The sequence below is a fragment of the Oncorhynchus gorbuscha genome, linkage group LG01 (assembly GCF_021184085.1).
Source record: "Oncorhynchus gorbuscha isolate QuinsamMale2020 ecotype Even-year linkage group LG01, OgorEven_v1.0, whole genome shotgun sequence".
NCBI lineage: Eukaryota > Metazoa > Chordata > Actinopteri > Salmoniformes > Salmonidae > Oncorhynchus > Oncorhynchus gorbuscha.
This window is the reverse complement of record NC_060173.1, coordinates 59424804-59443679: the sequence shown is the minus strand read 5'-3', so window position 1 is coordinate 59443679 and position 18876 is coordinate 59424804. Positions and strand designations below refer to the sequence as shown.

At 45.3% G+C, this 18876-nt stretch overlaps 1 protein-coding gene across 3 annotated transcripts in view; it reads right to left on the bottom strand.

Moving 5' to 3' along the window:
* Nucleotides 1–7647: 7647 nt before the first annotated feature.
* Nucleotides 7648–18876, bottom strand: part of peak1 (pseudopodium-enriched atypical kinase 1) — a 247211-nt gene continuing 235982 nt past the window's right edge. For all 3 annotated transcript variants that reach the window (XM_046357731.1, XM_046357736.1, XM_046357742.1), the window contains one exon: nucleotides 7648–12801. In XM_046357731.1, the coding sequence (XP_046213687.1) occupies nucleotides 11473–12801 (1329 nt within the window). In that variant the 3' untranslated portion in view covers nucleotides 7648–11472. The remainder of the gene's footprint in view (nucleotides 12802–18876) is intronic.

Genomic DNA, 18876 nt, shown 5'->3' with positions numbered 1-18876 from the left:
CAGTACTAAATCATTTATTAAAAAATAACAGTCAGGGGCTGTATCAAGTGCGTCTGAGTACCGAGTGCCGATTTAGGAACAGTTTAGCCTTTTAGATCACAATGAATAAGATTGATTGGACAGTGTGGGACCTGATCTTAGATCAGCACTCCTACTCTGACGCTTGATAGGGCCCCTGAGGTCTGAACAGAACTGTACAACAAAGTGTTCCGAATAAAAGCCATGAGAATATTGAAATAATGGGCTTCGACATCATGAATGGAAAGCTTATCCACAACTAAAACATGAAGTCAGGTCAAATTCACTTGTCTCTCAACAATTTTGTTTTTGCACTTTCAACTCCTATGTAACCCTGCTGGGAATTTATTCACCTCCCAATGATTATTTTTTACAAATAAATGATATCACTGCTTTTGTGAATTCATAGTTCTTAGTCACTTCTCGTCAAGCAGTAGATAGAGGTTTATAGGCTATCTGGAGAATAGACTCTGGGGGAGAGGTGCAGCTCACACGGTTCACTTCCCTCTCATATTTTATTGATTCTCTGCCTTGCAATTATGCAACGGACGGTTATGCAACTGAGCAATAACCTCCATGATAACACTGAGCTGGCTCTATGAAACCCAGGTATGAAACAACAGTCACCACACACAATTGTAACTGGGTTATACAGTGGGCCAAAAACGTATTTAGTCAGCCACCAATTGTGCAAGTTCTCCCACTTAAATAGATGAGGCCTGTAATTTTCATCATAGGTACACTTCAACTATGATGGATTTTTAATGAATTTATTTGCAAATTATGGTGGAAAATAAGTATTTGGTCAATAACAAAAGTTTATCTCAATACTTTGTTATATACCCTTTGTTGGCAATGACAGAGGTCAAACGTTTTCTGTAAGTCTTCACAAGGTTTCCACACACTGTTGCTGGTATTTCGGTCCATTCCTCCATGCAGATCTCCTCTAGAGCAGTGATGTTTTGGGGCTGTTGCTGGGCAACACGGACTTTCAACTCCCTCCAAAGATTTTCTATGGGGTTGAGATCTGGAGACTGGCTAGGCCACTCCAGGACTTTTTTTGCCCCACTGTATATGCAACACTTCATTGTCCTCCATTAGATTTTGTCTCGAGCAGATCAAGAGTCTATAATCATACATTTAATTTCTGAGGGACTTGTGTCAAGATTCAGAAAGACTGACAGATAAACAGACGGATAAACAGACAGACAGGCCCACAGACAAGCGTTATTATGACACGACAGTGTGCTAGAGACTGTATGGACTGTTGCTTCATAATAATGTTTGTCCATCAACCAGCTTCCTGCACTGACAACGCATCAATCTCCAACAGTCATTTTTTTCTTACAATGGCAGTGGATTTGAGGCTACAGGAACATGCCGTTGCCCCATAGGCTCCATTGTCATATTTCTGGACCGTTTTCAAATGTCTCCACCTTGTGGTCAATGCTGAGTAAATATTGATATCTAGTACTGTACTGTACAGTATATTGTACTTTAAAATAAAATGTTAAACTGTCCAGTGAAAAAGCACTTTTAAAAATTCCTATTCTCTTAACTCATACCCAAATAATGTTGTCGACTCATATATTGGTATTTCTGGCCAAAGCATCAATTGGAGAAAAAAAAAACACTTAAAAAACCCCACCTCGAACGTTAATCTCCAACCCGACGTTTTCACAAAATCTTGCTATTTCCTCATAAAGGATGATGTCATCCTCCTGAGGAGGATTGAGCTGGCCAATCAGCGATCTACTCACATTAATATTTGTAATGACCGGTATACGCCCACACCATTCTGTTGTTGGCTTCTCCACATTTCTGATGTTTCTATCATGACGCCCAACATATCCAGATGCCACAAGTGTCTTTAAGCTCTGTACATACCTTTCACTTATATGAGACTGACAATGAACAAAGCGTTCAACTCACACAGATAAAACCACAGTTGCTCAATAGTCTAGAGTGGCTTCTCCCCACTGTGTCTGTCATGCAGGTGAAAGAGGACCCAAAAGCGACTTGGCGAAAACAGAGTCTTTAATCCAGTAAAGTAAATACAAACAAAAAACACAACTTTCACTCGAAATGACGAGGACAAACTGGAGACTCGATCTTGAACAGCAGGTGAACAGCAGGTTGCCTCGGGAAGGCACTTGAACCAGACAGACTCAGACACCTGCTCACCACGCAGCATCTGAGGAAAACACGACACGACAGGGCGATACACAAACACAGCACGGTGAATTCTAGACAAGGAACCGACAGGACAGGAACGGAACACAAAGGAAGAAATAGGGACTCTAATCAGGGAAAGGATCGGGAACAGGTGTGGGAAGACTAAATGATTGATTAGGGGAATAGGAACAGCTGGGAGCAGGAACGGAACGATAGAGAGAAGAGAGAGCGAGAGAGTGAGAGAGGGAGGGGGAGAGAGAGGGATAGAAAGAGGGAAAGAACCTAATAAGACCAGCAGAGGGAAACGAATAGAATGGGAAGCACAGGGACAAGACAAGATAATAAATGACAAAACATGACAGTACCCCCCACTCACCGAGCGCCTCCTGGCGCACTCGAGAGGAATCCTGGCGGCAACGGAGGAAATCATCAATGAGTGAACGGTCCAGCACGTCCCGAGACGGAACCCAACTCCTCTCCTCAGGACCGTAACCCTCCCAATCCACTAAGTATTGGTGACCCCGTCCCCGAGAACGCATGTCCATGATCTTATGTACCTTGTAAATAGGTGCGCTCTCGACAAGGACGGGAGGGGGAGGGAAGACGAACGGGGTGCGAAGAAAGGGCTTGACACAGGAGACATGGAAGACAGGATGGACGCGACGAAGATGTCGCGGAAGAAGCAGTCGCACAGCGACAGGATTGACGACCTGGGAGACACGGAACGGACCAATGAACCGCGGAGTCAACTTACGAGAAGCTGTCGTAAGAGGAAGGTTGCGAGTGGAAAGCCACACTCTCTGGCCGCAACAATACCTTGGACTCTTAATCCTGCGTTTATTGGCGGCTCTCACAGTCTGTGCCCTGTAACGGCAAAGTGCAGACCTCACCCTCCTCCAGGTGCGCTCACAACGTTGGACAAACGCTTGAGCGGAGGGAACGCTGGACTCGGCAAGCTGGGATGAGAACAGAGGAGGCTGGTAACCCAGACTACTCTGAAACGGAGATAACCCGGTAGCAGACGAAGGAAGCGAATTGTGAGCGTATTCTGCCCAGGGGAGCTGTTCTGCCCAAGACGCAGGGTTTCTGAAAGAAAGGCTGCGTAGTATGCGACCAATCGTCTGATTGGCCCTCTCTGCTTGACCGTTAGACTGGGGATGAAACCCGGAAGAGAGACTGACGGACGCACCAATCAAACGACAGAACTCCCTCCAAAACTGTGACGTGAATTGCGGGCCTCTGTCTGAAACGGCGTCTAACGGGAGGCCATGAATTCTGAATACATTCTCGATAATGATTTGTGCCGTCTCCTTAGCGGAAGGAAGTTTAGCGAGGGGAATGAAATGTGCCGCCTTAGAGAACCTATCGACAACCGTAAGAATCACAGTCTTCCCCGCAGACAAAGGCAGACCGGTAATGAAGTCTAGGGCGATGTGAGACCATGGTCGAGAAGGAATGGGAGCGGTCTGAGACGACCGGCAGGAGGAGAGTTACCCGACTTAGTCTGCGCGCAGTCCGAACAAGCAGCCACGAAACGGCGCGTGTCACGCTCCTGAGTCGGCCACCAAAAGCGCTGGCGAATAGACGCAAGAGTGCCTCGAACACCGGGATGACCAGCTAACTTGGCAGAGTGAGCCCACTGAAGAACAGCCAGACGAGTGGAAACAGGAACGAAAAGGAGGTTACTAGGACAAGCGCGCGGGCGACGCAGTGTGCGTGAGTGCTTGCTTAACCTGTCTTTCAATTCCCCAGACTGTTAACCCGACAACACGCCCATAAGGAAGAATCCCCTCGGGATCAGTAGAAGCCACAGAAGAACTAAACAGACGGGATAAGGCATCAGGCTTGGTGTTCTTGCTACCCGGACGGTAAGAAATCACAAACTCGAAACGAGCGAAAAACAACGCCCAACGAGCTTGACGGGCATTAAGTCGTTTGGCAGAACGGATGTACTCAAGGTTCTTATGGTCTGTCCAAACGACAAAAGGAACGGTCGCCCCCTCCAACCACTGTCGCCATTCGCCTAGGGCTAAGCGGATGGCGAGCAGTTCACGGTTACCCACATCATAGTTGCGCTCAGATGGCGACAGGCGATGAGAAAAATAAGCGCAAGGATGAACCTTATCGTCAGACTGGAAGCGCTGGGATAGAATGGCTCCCACGCCTACCTCTGAAGCGTCAACCTCGACAATGAATTGTCTAGTGACGTCAGGAGTAACGAGGATAGGAGCGGACGTAAAACGTTCTTTTAGAAGATCAAAAGCTCCCTGGGCGGAACCGGACCACTTAAAACACGTCTTGACAGAAGTAAGAGCTGTGAGAGGGGCAGCAACTTGACCGAAATTACGAATGAAACGCCGATAGAAATTAGCGAAACCTAAAAAGCGCTGCAACTCGACACGTGACCTTGGAACGGGCCAATCACTGACAGCTTGGACCTTAGCGGAATCCATCTGAATGCCTTCAGCGGAAATAACGGAACCGAGAAAAGTAACGGAGGAGACATGAAAAGAGCACTTCTCAGACTTTACGTAGAGACAATTCTCTAAAAGGCGCTGTAGAACACGTCGAACGTGCTGAACATGAATCTCGAGTGACGGAGAAAAAATCAGGATATCGTCAAGATAGACAAAAACAAAGATGTTCAGCATGTCTCTCAGAACATCATTAACTAATGCCTGAAAAACAGCTGGCGCATTGGCGAGACCAAACGGCAGAACCCGGTACTCAAAATGCCCTAACGGAGTGTTAAACGCCGTTTTCCACTCGTCCCCCTCTCTGATGCGCACGAGATGGTAAGCGTTACGAAGGTCCAACTTAGTAAAGCACCTGGCTCCCTGCAGAATCTCGAAGGCTGATGACATAAGGGGAAGCGGATAACGATTCTTAACCGTTATGTCATTCAGCCCTCGATAATCCACGCAGGGGCGCAGAGTACCGTCCTTCTTCTTAACAAAAAGAACCCCGCCCCGGCCGGAGAGGAAGAAGGCACTATGGTACCGGCGTCAAGAGACACAGACAAATAATCCTCGAGAGCCTTACGTTCGGGAGCCGACAGAGAGTATAGTCTACCCCGAGGAGGAGTGGTCCCCGGAAGGAGATCAATACTACAATCATACGACCGGTGAGGAGGAAGGGAGTTGGCTCGGGACCGACTGAAGACCGTGCGCAGATCATGATATTCCTCCGGCACTCCTGTCAAATCGCCAGGTTCCTCCTGAGAAGTAGGGACAGAAGAAACGGGAGGGATGGCAGACATTAAACACTTCACATGACAAGAAACGTTCCAGGATAGGATAGAATTACTAGACCAATTAATAGAAGGATTATGACATACTAGCCAGGGATGACCCAAAACAACAGGTGTAAACGGTGAACGAAAAATCAAAAAAGAAATAGTCTCACTGTGGTTACCAGATACTGTGAGGGTTAAAGGTAGTGTCTCAAATCTGATACTGGGAAGATGACTACCATCTAAGGCGAACATGGGCGTAGGCTTCTCTAACTCTCTGAAAGGAATGTCATGTTTCCGAACCCATGCTTCGTCCATGAAACAACCCTCAGCCCCAGAGTCTATCAAGGCACTACATGTAGCACCCGAACCGGTCCAGCGTAGATGGACCGACAAAGTAGTACAGGATCTTGATGGAGAGACTTGAGTAGTTGCGCTCACCTGTAGCCCTCCGCTTACAGATGAGCTCTGGCTTTTACTGGACATGAATTAACAAAATGTCCAGCAACTCCGCAATAGAGGCACAGGCGGTTGGTGATCCTCCGTTCCCTCTCCTTAGTCGAGATGCGAATCCCTCCCAGCTGCATGGGCTCAGACCCTGAGCCAGAGGAGGGAGATGGTTGCGATGCGGAGCAGGGAAACACCGTTGATGCGAGCTCTCTTCCACGAGCCCGGTGACGAAGATCTACCCGTCGTTCTATGCGGATGGCGAGAGCAATCAAAGAGTCCACATCTGAAGGAACCTCCCGGGAGAGAATCTCATCCTTAACCACTGCGTGGAGTCCCTCCAGAAAACGAGCGAGCAGCGCCGGCTCGTTCCACTCACTAGAGGCAGCAAGAGTGCGAAACTCAATAGAATAATCCGTTATGGACCGTTCACCTTGGCATAAGGAAGCCAGGGCCCTAGAAGCCTCCCTACCAAAAACTGAACGGTCAAAAACCCGAATCATCTCCTCTTTAAAGTTCTGGAACTTGTTAGAGCAATCAGCCCTTGCCTCCCAGATAGCTGTGCCCCATTCTCGAGCCCGGCCAGTAAGGAGTGAAATGACGTAAGCAACCCGAGCTCTCTCTCTAGAGTATGTGTTGGGTTGGAGAGAGAACACAATCTCACACTGCGTGAGAAAGGAGCGGCACTCAGTGGGCTGCCCGGAGTAGCAAGGTGGGTTATTAACCCTAGGTTCTGGAGGCTCGGCAGGCCAGGAAGTAACAGGTGGCACGAGACGTAGACTCTGGAACTGTCCAGAGAGGTCGGAAACCTGAGCGGCCAGGTTCTCCACGGCATGGCGAGCAGCAGACAATTCCTGCTCGTGTCTGCCGAGCATGGCTCCTTGGATCTCGACGGCAGTGTAACGAGCGTCTGAAGTCGCTGGGTCCATTCCTTGGTCGGTTCCTTCTGTCATGCAGGTGAAAGAGGACCCAAAAGCGACTTGGCGAAAACAGAGTCTTTAATCCAGTAAAGTAAATACAAACAAAAAACACAACTTTCACTCGAAATGACGAGGACAAACTGGAGACTCGATCTTGAACAGCAGGTGAACAGCAGGTTGCCTCGGGAAGGCACTTGAACCAGACAGACTCAGACACCTGCTCACCACGCAGCATCTGAGGAAAACACGACACGACAGGGCGATACACAAACACAGCACGGTGAATTCTAGACAAGGAACCGACAGGACAGGAACGGAACACAAAGGAAGAAATAGGGACTCTAATCAGGGGAAAGGATCGGGAACAGGTGTGGGAAGACTAAATGATTGATTAGGGGAATAGGAACAGCTGGGAGCAGGAACGGAACGATAGAGAGAAGAGAGAGCGAGAGAGTGAGAGAGGGAGGGGGAGAGAGAGGGATAGAAAGAGGGAAAGAACCTAATAAGACCAGCAGAGGGAAACGAATAGAATGGGAAGCACAGGGACAAGACAAGATAATAAATGACAAAACATGACAGTGTCATCTCCTTCATTTGCCCGGATAATCTGAAAGCACAGACGACGTGAAAGCAACACAGTGGTTAATTACAAGGTATTACCTTTCACCAGTCTTGCTTTTGTTACGGCAGCGCAAATAAGTGGAAAGGAGTCAAGGGGAGGATCCTACCTCATAAGGAAGCCAACTCGACTATCGGGATGCAGCCCTTGTATTAGTCAGTTGTTACACTTCATCACCACAAGAGGGACATGCAAGCGGCTGACACAGATCGGCAATAATGGGGTCTCACACACAATGTATATAAAAACATACATTTATTGTTGTGTTACTGTCGGTTACTTGATCAACAATAAAATGGCAATAGGCCAAGAGATATACACATATATAGAAAGCCAAGAGAGTTTACTTTTTATGTTCAGTGGCGATTCAAATGCAATGATAAAAAACTGCGAACTCACTGTTGGCAACACTATCCATGAACAATGTGTTTTTAATGGTGTTTGTTATTCATTCAAAAACCCTCCTCTCAACTGGCTGTTAAAGTAGTTTAACTCGATCATTTACAAGAGGGAAAAATACTGTACATGAATCTGTATGCAAACACTCTTTTTCCAAAAGGTGAGAACACTATAGTTTTATAACAACATTCTTCTGGACAGAAAAAAACAATTCACCAGTTTTCTCCCAAAACAAATGAGACAAAAAAGTCAAGCTGATGGTATCTTGTCTGTCGTGACAGACCGATAGTGGTGCACTGTAAATTCTGTAAATAGTGTAGATTATAGATTACATTAGAATAATATAAATGTTGACTCTCTAGATACAAGGACAGCCACCAGTGCAGTCCACATGCATTCCTCAGCGGCCTGGACTCTTTGACCTGAAGTCACCATTCGATGTCCTTGACATCACATCTGACCCTATATCGAAATACACAGGATCCCTTCCTCACAGTAGTTCCCAGTAGTTCTCCGCCACTGACCCAAGGTAGTGAGTGTCTGGCTGCTATGACATGTTATTCATTTGGATATAGAAGGGAAACCATGGCAGAGTTTGGCCATCTTCTCACAGGATGCTGTTTGACGAGTAGAGGTGAATAAGCAGAACAGTTCCATACTTTAGTAAGAGAAACCAAACCTGCATGGACACGCACAGGATGACAAAACATTACAAGAGGAATCCCAAATATGTGTGTTTCAGAGTCATACACCTGTTAGGTTTGGAAATCTGTTGTGCAATGTGTGTAGTAAACCCCATTAGATCTGTTATGCCGGAGGCCATCGCACCCTCCTATTGTGGATATATAAATCTAGAGAGTTACAGAATAAAAAATATCAGGGTACTCTGCTGGGTATTTGTGTCAAGCTATCAACTATAATTTGACATTATTACAATCCTTTATTATAGGGATCTGCTGTGTCGAACTAGCACTGCTAGAGACGTCAGTCAACCTGTGAGTCCAAAGTATGTGGGATCTGCCGAAATCTCTCACATTGTTCAACCACAAAAGCACACAAACGGTCTCTATTGTCTTCAGTAAGCCCCCTAACTGATAGAAGCAAAGCCAACCAAAGCCATGTATTTCAGTTGCATTGATTCCAGGCAGACAGACACAGGCCATAAAGCCAAACGCTCATTCATTTGGCTATAATAGACCACAAGCTGACTGTGTGCAGTGGCATCACCAATGCTGATGAGGCAGAGGGATGGATATGTATTTGCAACAGTTGTAGTGAGTTCCCATGGCAGCCCATAAAACGGATATAGGACAATAGGCATATGAATCTCAGTGGTTGGGTGGTGTGGTTAGATGTGCAGGAAGCAGGGGTTTAAGGCAGTGGCCATTCTCTATTGATCGGGAATGCTTGTCATGTATAGTGGTTAACTAGTGAAATGCCCCAAAACGGAGGCTGAGTGGCTAACACAGTCTATTGGGAATAATAAGTCCAGGTTCATGGGATCCTTTCAGTTCCAACCGAAGCTTCACTCCTGTCCAGAGAGACTCCTACATTCCATGTGCTGCTGCTGAGCAAAACACCGCGTGTTTCTTTCCACGAGGGCTGGAACTAGCCTGGTTAATCCAGACTGAGCAGTGTTACCAGGCTAGAACTGCTTTTTATTACGACCTGTCACTCCGTTTGGCTTCTACATTTCCATTCCGGCGCTTTAGGAACGCTTGAGTTCTACTGAATGTGCAAAACATTGATCATATCACCCAGGCCAGGAAGCAGTCAATTACAAACACACAAGCATCTTATATTAACAAATAAAAGTATAATTAAAGACTAGAAACAAATACAAAAAAAAGAAAATCCAACAAGCAGCCCCTGAAACAACAAAGTCCCTCTACGCGCTGCAATAATGTTGTCTGAGCTCACCACAACAAGTTCCACATCAGGGTTTGAGACTAAATCCTGCCTTTTCAGCTAAACATCATTGCCAGTTATGTGCCGGAAATAATAATGGAAGCGAGAATAACTGAAAAGTGATAAAAGTAGGCTACGTACATGTTTAAGTACAGTCATTTTCATAGTTCATAACAACATTTTACATGAATTGCACATATCCAAAGGAAAAATAGTGTTTGTCCACGAAACACACAACTAAAACAGACTTCCTAGTATTCGAAGTTCTGGCTTTGCTTAAAAACGAGCAAATTACATTGGGAGTGCTTTCATGTCCGACTATTGTCTAACTTCTCATCAATGATACTACGAAGCAACATGGCAGCCTGGATTGATTGCAGAATCATGTACTGTATTTAAGCAGTGGTAAGGGCACTTCAAATGACTGTGTTACAATGCATTCACCTTTGATGAACTGAAACAGACGCCTCTTATATGAACATCTAAAATCTTGTCGCCTCAATGTATTTCTCACAATTGTCAAAATGGAGACTGCGGGGCAGAACTTTGGCGATTCTCGGTTTGCATAACACACTTGGTGGATGAAAAATAATTCCAACGATGTACCTAAGAATAAGGAGGTTTTCCCTCCTTATTGGGTGGTTTAGTTTATGGTAGAGGAGAAGATGTAATGCTAAATTTGGGTTGGGTGTCTGTCGTCCTTGGGGAACTGAGGAGCCTGTATTCTTCATTCTTAATCAATCGTCCTTGGAGCCTCAACCCTCCCTTTCTCCCCGCTCAGTAATGGTTGACAGTGAAAGGGAGTGGGCGAGCGCTGAGAAGATTATTGGAGATTTTTAGACTAGGACTGAGCTGAAGCATTGGGGGCAAGCATGACCCCTACACTATGCACATTGACATTCTATCTTGAAATCCATTCAAAGCTAAACTCAACTGCATTATTCAAATGTCTTAGTTCAAGGTGACAGACAGCTCTAGTTAGGATAGCTCTGATCTGAAGGCTAAATCCCTCGGAATTCCCTATGGGACTCATGTCTTTGAGACGGTTTTGAGAGGTGGCTACACAACCACACAGACAACAAGGGGATGTCAGAGCAACTGGAGCCAGCAGATATTGGCTGGGCTATGTGGTCACTATCACTTGGCTTATGTCCAGTCTCAGTGCTGCCGTATTATTGTCACATACTGTGAACTGAAAAAACAAACCATGGCAAAGAGGACCTGTGCAATAATTGGCTAATAATGTGAAAGAAGACCAAAGTCTGAGGAGATTGGATTTTCAGACCGGGGCCCATTGAATTGAATGTGGAGATAACCTGTTGCCGTGGCAACTCCAGCTGAGAGCAATTCAAGCATCCTTTTTGACGCTTTATGTTTTTGTCCTACTTGTTCATTGAAGCTCATTGAGATTTTACCAAGCGAGGACTATTTGCCAGTTTGTAGTATCAAAGCACTTTTTGTCTCATCCGAGTACTTCATCGTACATTGAAGCAGGTTTAATTTGATAACACCCCCCCCTACACTTTTTTCCCACCAAAAGAAAAGATACACTGGTGAAACATCTGAGCACTGCATACAATGTCATAGTCCACAATAAGGCTAATGATTTATTACAGTTTTTTACCATAGATTTTCCCCTCATGGTTTGGTGGCGTTGTTGAAGGGACAGAGACGAGAGGGTAAGATCTGTTAGCATTACGACACGAGTCCAGAGAGAATTGGATGAGCGGTGAGAAGCTAGTGAGTAATGGAGCTCAGAGCGGTTGGGAGTGGGTCAGGTGTTGGGATTGGGTTAGGTGCTGCTGAGACTGGGTCAGATGCTGGGACTGTGAGTGTTGCTGCTGGAGGATGCGCACCACTCGGCTGAGCGTGTCTGTGGTCGCGAAGGCCAAGTACTTGCAGCACAGCCAATCCTCCAGGCTCACGCCACAGCCCGTGTCCAGCGAACGCTCTGCGAACTTGATCATCATCAGCGTCCTCTTCAGGTCCAGCCAGTTCTGGAGGGTGGTCTCGTGCTGGCTGGAGTTGGTGCCTGATGTCTGGCCACTGGTGTAGCTGAGAGCCTGGAAGAGGTCCTCACGGGGCCCCCAGAGCAGACACTGCAGGCAGGCCCTGGCCTCGGCCATCTGGATCCTTTCCGAGGGGTTGACGGTGAGCAGGAGGCTGGCCAACTGCTGCAGGCCCTGGGAGTAGAGGGAGCGGGCCGGGAGTGGCGGCAGGTCAGCCCAGGTGTACTCCCTCTCCTTCAGCTCGGGTGTCTCCTCGAAGGGGTTGGGCCGGTGCAGCATCTCGTAGATGAGGATGCCTGTCTGGAACTCGTCGCACTTGCGATACTGCGTCGCTGTGACGATCTCGGGCGCCAGTCGCGACTGGTTGCACAGCGCGCTGGGGTCCACCACCAGGGGGCTCTTCTGCTTGGCCTGGGAGAAGTTGCTTATGATGAGGCGGGCAGGGCAGGTGGCGTTGGTGGCCGTGTTGGCAGCACCTGCCCCGGAGGTGGCACTGTTGCTGCTGTTATTGTTGGGCTCGAGCAGGTCCAAGTTCCAGGGGTTTCCCGGGTGGCAGTGCACCAGCAGCAGGTTTTCCAGACGCAGATCACAGTGGGTCACGTGGTAGGGCTTCATGTGCTCCAGGCCTGAGCACAGCTGTAAAAGCAGCAGGCACACCTGGCGTTCGTACAGGTCTGGGTTGCGGGCGTGCCGGACTGCGCCCTCCCTGACGAAGTCAGCAACGGTCTGGAAGGGCACCTCACGGGTGATCACCACCACTCGGCTGCGCAGGCGGCCGGTGGTGCCCATGTGGTGGCCTGGGATCTGGGCATCCTCGGCATGCCTGTTCTGCATGGCATTCGTTGTTTCGACAGTCTCCTTCTTCCTTCTTGACTCCTTATCCTTTGTCTCTTTCTGCCCTTCCTCATTGTCTTCCTCTTCCTCCTCCTCCTCCCAGGGCAGCAGGCGGGGGGGGACATCGGCCAGGAAGTGGCCACAGTCCTGCTGGATGTTGAAGTGGAGTGCAAGGCTCTGTCTCACCGCCAGGCTGTGGAAAAACTGCTGCTGGTTCTCCTTCACATTACACCGACAGATCTGGAGAAAGGGAGAGGGAGAGAGAAAAAGACAGTCAACATCTACAACAATTTCCACTACTAAGATATGTACAGTCACTAGAGAAAGTTTACACACTCCTTGCACAGTCTTCACATTTTCTGCCTTTTAATTTAATCTAAAAAGGGGATAATATTCAATTCCCCCCCATCGAGCTACACAATCTACACAACCTACTCCGCATTTTCAAAATGAAAGAAAAATCATATAAATTGTGTATGTCTTCACACCCCTGACATAAGGATACGCCCCTTAAAAAAAATGTTCACCTAAAATGACATACCCAAATCTAACTGCCTGTAGCTCAGCACCTGAAGCAAGGATATGCATATTCTCGATACCATTTGAAAGGAAACACTGAAGTTTGTGGAAATGTTAAATTCATGTAGGAGAATATAACACATTAGATATGGTAAAAGATAATACCATCATTTTTGAAATGCAAGAGAAATGCCATAATGTATTATTCTAGCCTAGGAGCAATTCAGATTTTGGCCACTAGATGGGAGCAGTGTATTTAGACTGGTCCAATGAACCATTGCTTATCTGTTCAAAATGTTGTATCAAGATTGCCCAAATGGTTTATTAATACATTTTCAAGTTCATAACTGTGCACTCTCCTCAAACAATAGCATGGTATTCTTTCACTGTAATATCTACTGTAAATTGGACAGTGCTGTTAGATTAACAAGAATTTAAGCTTTCTGTCAATATCAGATATGTCTATGTCGTGGGAAATGTTCTTGTTACTTACAACCTCATGCTAATCACATTAGCCTAATTTAGCTCAACCGTCCCGCAACTTTGGCAGCCATTACAGCTGTGAATAATTTTTATTAAGATTCTACCAACTTTGCACATACAGTGCATTCAGAAAGTATTCAGACCCTTCCCTTTCTCCACATTTTGCTACGTTACAGCCTTATTCTAAAATTGATTAAATATTTTTCCCCTAATCAACCTACACACAATACACCATAATGACAAAGTCAAAACAGGTTTTTAGAAATTTTTGCAAATGCATTAAAAATAAAAAAACATAAATACTGTATTTACATAAGTATTCAGACTCGAAATTGAGCTCAGGTGCATTTTGTTTCCATTGATCATCTGTGATATGTTTCTACAACTTGATTGGAGTCACCTATGGTATAGATTTGGTAAAGCACACACCTGTCCATATAAGGTCCCACAGTTGACAGAGCAAAAACCAAGCCACGAGGTCGGAGGAATTGTCCGTAGAGCTCCGAGACAGGATTGTGTCGAGGCACAGAACTGGGAAGGGTACCAAAACATTTCTGCAGCATTGAAGGTCCCCAATAACACAGTGGCCTCCATCATTCTTAAATGTAACAAGTTTAGAACCACCGAGACTCATCCTAGAGATGGCCACCCGTCAAAACTGAGCAATCGGGGGAGAAGGGCCTTAGTCAGGGAGGTGACCAAGAACCCAATGGTCATTCTGACAGAGTTCCTCTGTGGAGATGGGAGAACCTTCAAGAAGGACAATAATCTCTGCAGCACTCCACCAATCAGGCCTTTATGGTAGAATGGCTAGACGGAAGCCACTCCTCAGTAAAAGGCACGACAGGCAACTTGGAGTTTGCCAAAAGGCACGTAAAGACTCTCAGACCATGAGAAACAAGATTCTCTGGTCTGATGAAACAAAGATTGAACTCTTTGGACTGAATGCCAAGCGTCACGTCTGGGGTACCACTTGGTGGTGGCAGCATCATGCTGTGGGAGTATTTTTCAGTCGCAGGGACTGGGAGATTAGTCAGGATCGAGGGAAAGATACATTTTTTTTGTAATTTTTACCCCTTTTTCTCCCCAATATCCAAATTGGTGGTTACAGTTGCTGCAACTCCCGTACGGATTCGGGAGAGGCGAAGGTCGAGAGGCATGTGTCCTCCAAAACACAACCCTGCCAAGCCGCACTGCTTCTTTACACACTGCTCCCTTAACCCGGAAGACAGCCGCACCAATGTGTCGGAGGAAACTACGTACAACTGATGACCATGTCAGTGTGTATGTGCCCGACCCGCCACAGGAGTTGCTACAACGCGAATGAACAAGGACATCCCGGCCAGCCAAACCCTCCCCTAACTTGGACGACGCTGGGCCAATTGTGCGCCGCCTCATGGGTCTCCCGGGCACGGCCGGTTGCGACACAGCCCGGGATCGAACCCGGATCTGTAGTGAAGCCGTAAGCGCTGCGCCACTCTGGAGGCCCCAAGGGAAAGATGAATGACACAAAGTACAGAGATATCTTTGATGAAAACCTGCTCCAGAGCGTTCGGAATGTCAGACTGGGGCGAAGGTTCACCTTCCAACAGGACAACGACCCTAAGCACACAGCCAAGACAACGCAGGAGTGGCTTCGGGAAAAGTGTCTGAATGTCCTTGAGTTGCCCAGCCAGAGCACGGACTTGAACCCAATCGAAGATCCCTGGAGAGACCTGAAAATAGCTGTGCAGCAATGCTCCCCATCCAGCCTGACAGATCTTGAGAGGATCTACAGAGAAGAATGGGAGAAACTCCCCAAATACAGGTGTGCCAAACTTGTAGCGTCAATACCAAGACTTGATAATGTAATCATTGCAAAAGGTGCTTCAAAGGGTCTGAATACTTATGTAAATGTGATTTCAGTTTTTATTTTTAATGCATTTGCAAATACTTCAAAAACATATGTTTGATTTGTCATTATGGGGTATTGTGTGTAGCTTGTTGAGAGAGAAAAACAATTGATTACATTTTAGAATAAGGCTGTAACGTAACAAAATGTGGAAAAGGTGAAGGGATCTGAATACTTTCAGAATGCACTGTATATCCATTGTTTTGTCAAAATTGCTCAAGCTCAGTAAATTTGGTTGGGAATCATTGATGGACAGCAATATTCAAGCCTTATCTCTGATTCTTTTTTAAAGCAGATACAAGTCAGGATGGAGACTGGACCATTCAGGAACACTCAACACGTCTTGGAAAGCCATTCTGGTGTGTAGACTGGCACAGTATTTCAGTCATGATACACAAACATATTAATACGGAAGCCCAGTTTTTAGATATCCTAAAGCAGGGCTGCTTTTGAGTAGGCGAGTGTAGAGCAGAGCATTTTTTAAAAGTATTTAACCGTTATTTAACTAGGGAAGTCAATTAAGAACAAATTCTTATTGACAATGATGGCCTAACACCTGCCAAACCCGGACGATGCTGGGCCAATTGTGTGCCGCCCTATGGGACTCCCAATCACAGCTATTTTTTTGCGAATTGTAATATCAGACCAGGTTTAGCAGAAGGCATGAAGATTTCTGAACAGCTTCAAATGCCCTGATTGGTAAATATGCCCAGAAAGTATTGAAACCCTTAGACTTTTTCCACTTTTGTTTAGTTTTTGGTCAACGATCTACACAAAATTCTCTAATGTAAAAGTGGAAGAGAAATGCTAACATTTGTAAAACAACATATGAATAAAACACTAATATATCTTGATTAGATAAGTATAGCAGCTCAGAGTCTTTTTGGGTAAGCTTCTAAGAGCTTTCCACACCTGGATTGTGCAACATTTGCCCATTATTGTTTTTTTAAATTCTTCAAGCTCTGACAAATTGGTTATTGATCATTGCTACACAACTATTTTCAGGTCTTGCCATAGAGTTTTGATTTAAATCTGCTAGAAAATCTAACACGGCCACTCAGGAACTTTCACTGTCTTCTTGCTAAGCAACTCTAGTGTAGATTTGGCCTTGTATTGTAGGTTATTCTCCTGCTTAAAGGTGAATTAATCTCCCAGAGTCTGGTGGAAAGCAGACTGAACCAGGTTTTCCTCTAGGATTTTGCCTTTGCATTGCTCCATTGCATTTATTTTTTATCTTGAAAAACTCCCCCGTCCTGAACGATTACAAGCATACCCATAACATGATGCAGCCACCACTATGCATAAAAATATGGAGAGTGGTACATATTTCGGTTTTCTTCCAAAACATAAAACATTGTATTCAGGACAAAGGGTTAATTGCTTTGCCATATTTTTTGCAGTAATGCCTTGTTTTAGAATATTTGTATTCTGTCATTTCAGGTCAGTAATTGTGGATTAACTACAATGTTGTTGATCCGTCCTCAGTTTTCTTCTATCACAGCCATTAAACTCTCTGTTTTAAAGTCACCATTGGCCTCATGGTGAAACCCCTGAGTGGTTTCCTTCCTCTCCAGCAACTGAGTTAGGAAGGACGCCTGTATTTTTGTAGTGACTGGGTGTATTGATACACCATCCAAAGTGTAATGAATAACTTCACCATGATCAAAGGGATGCTTGATGTCTGTTTTTTTGTGTCGTTTTTTTTACCCATTTACCAATAGGTGCCCTTTTTTGCGAGGCATTGGAAAATCTTCCTGGTCTTTATGGTTGAATCTGTGTTTGAAATTCACTGCTCGACTGAGGGACCTTACAGATAATTGTATGTGTGGGGTACAGAGATGAGGTATTTAGGCTTGCCATAAAAAGGGGTTGAATATGTACTGACTAAAGACATTTCAGCTTATACAAATTGTTAACTTATGCACATTTTAAAAAACATAATTCCACTTTGACATTATGGGGTATTGTGTGTAGGCCAGTGAAAAAAAGGACTGTAACACAACAAAATGTGGAAAAAAGTAATGGGGTGTGAATACTTTCTGAAAGCACTGTATTGTGACACTTTTGTTTTACAAAGACCCCACATTTAGACATTAGTTAAACTTCTTCCTGCTAATAAAATCAACTCTACACAATATTACTGTCAAAATAATCGGTGCGCACCTCTGACATTTGTTTGCCCAGTTGGTGGCTTTTGACTCCTGGAAGCTTGAAGTGTTTGAAATGGCCTAAATCAGTTTGTGTCAGTCTGCACAGAATAGCAAGGTAGTAACCGTTTATTACTGCTACTGCAAGAGGCTATAAAACTGCCACAGCAAGTTGATCTCTGCAATGCAAGGATTTATTTAGCAATCCGTCCGCCAAATCCATCCATTATGTTAGTTCTCTCTCTCAAGTGCTCCTTCGAGGATGCATTAAAATCAATATTTTTAGCTTTGCCTTATCAAATTAATATTTGATTCAATAAATATTTTAAAATGGCGTAGTATTGTTACTCGACTGTGTTGAATTCATTTCCGTTAACTGAGTGAAAAAGACGTGGGAGGGGCCTCATTCACATATTTCCCATCATGCTTTTTTGCAAGTAGATTTTTAGAATAGTTTTAATATCTATGTTTCCTCACGCACATTGACTGATTAACTGATCTTATAATATACAAAAGATAAATAACCACAATTTTCCTAAACTAATCCAATTTGAGGGGTTTCATCCATTAATGAGATGGTTGTTCCAGTTTAGATGGTTTAGGTAGTATTGAATTTTGAGGCCTTGCACAATTGGTGGCTGACTAAGTACTTTTTTGCCCCACTGTATTGCACTTTTACGTTCTTCTCCAACACTTTGTTTTTGCATTATTTAAACCAAATTGAACATGTTTCATTATCTACTTGGGGCTAAATTGATTTTATTGATGTATTATATGAAGTAAAAATAAGTTGTAATTGTCATTATTACAAATATATATATATATATATATATATATATATAAAAATCGGCCGATTAATCGGTATCGGCTGTTTTGGCCCTCCAATAATCGGCAGCGGTGTTGAAAAATCATAATCGGTCGACCTCTACTCTGTAGCCATGTGAGACTGTCCTCCTGGACTCTGTGCCGGTCCCTACTTACTCTGTAGCCATGTGAGACTGTCCTCCTGGACTCTGTGCCGGTCCCTACTTACTCTGTAGCCATGTGAGACTGTCCTACTTGATTCTGTGCCGGTCCCTACTTACTCTGTAGCCATGTGAGACTGTCCTCCTGGACTCTGTGCTGGTCCCTACTTACTCTGTAGCCATGTGAGACTGTCCTACTGGATTCTGTGCCGGTCCCTACTTACTCTGTAGCCATGTGAGACTGTCCTCCTGGACTCTGTGCCGGTCCCTACTTACTCTGTAGCCATGTGAGACTGTCCTCCTGGACTCT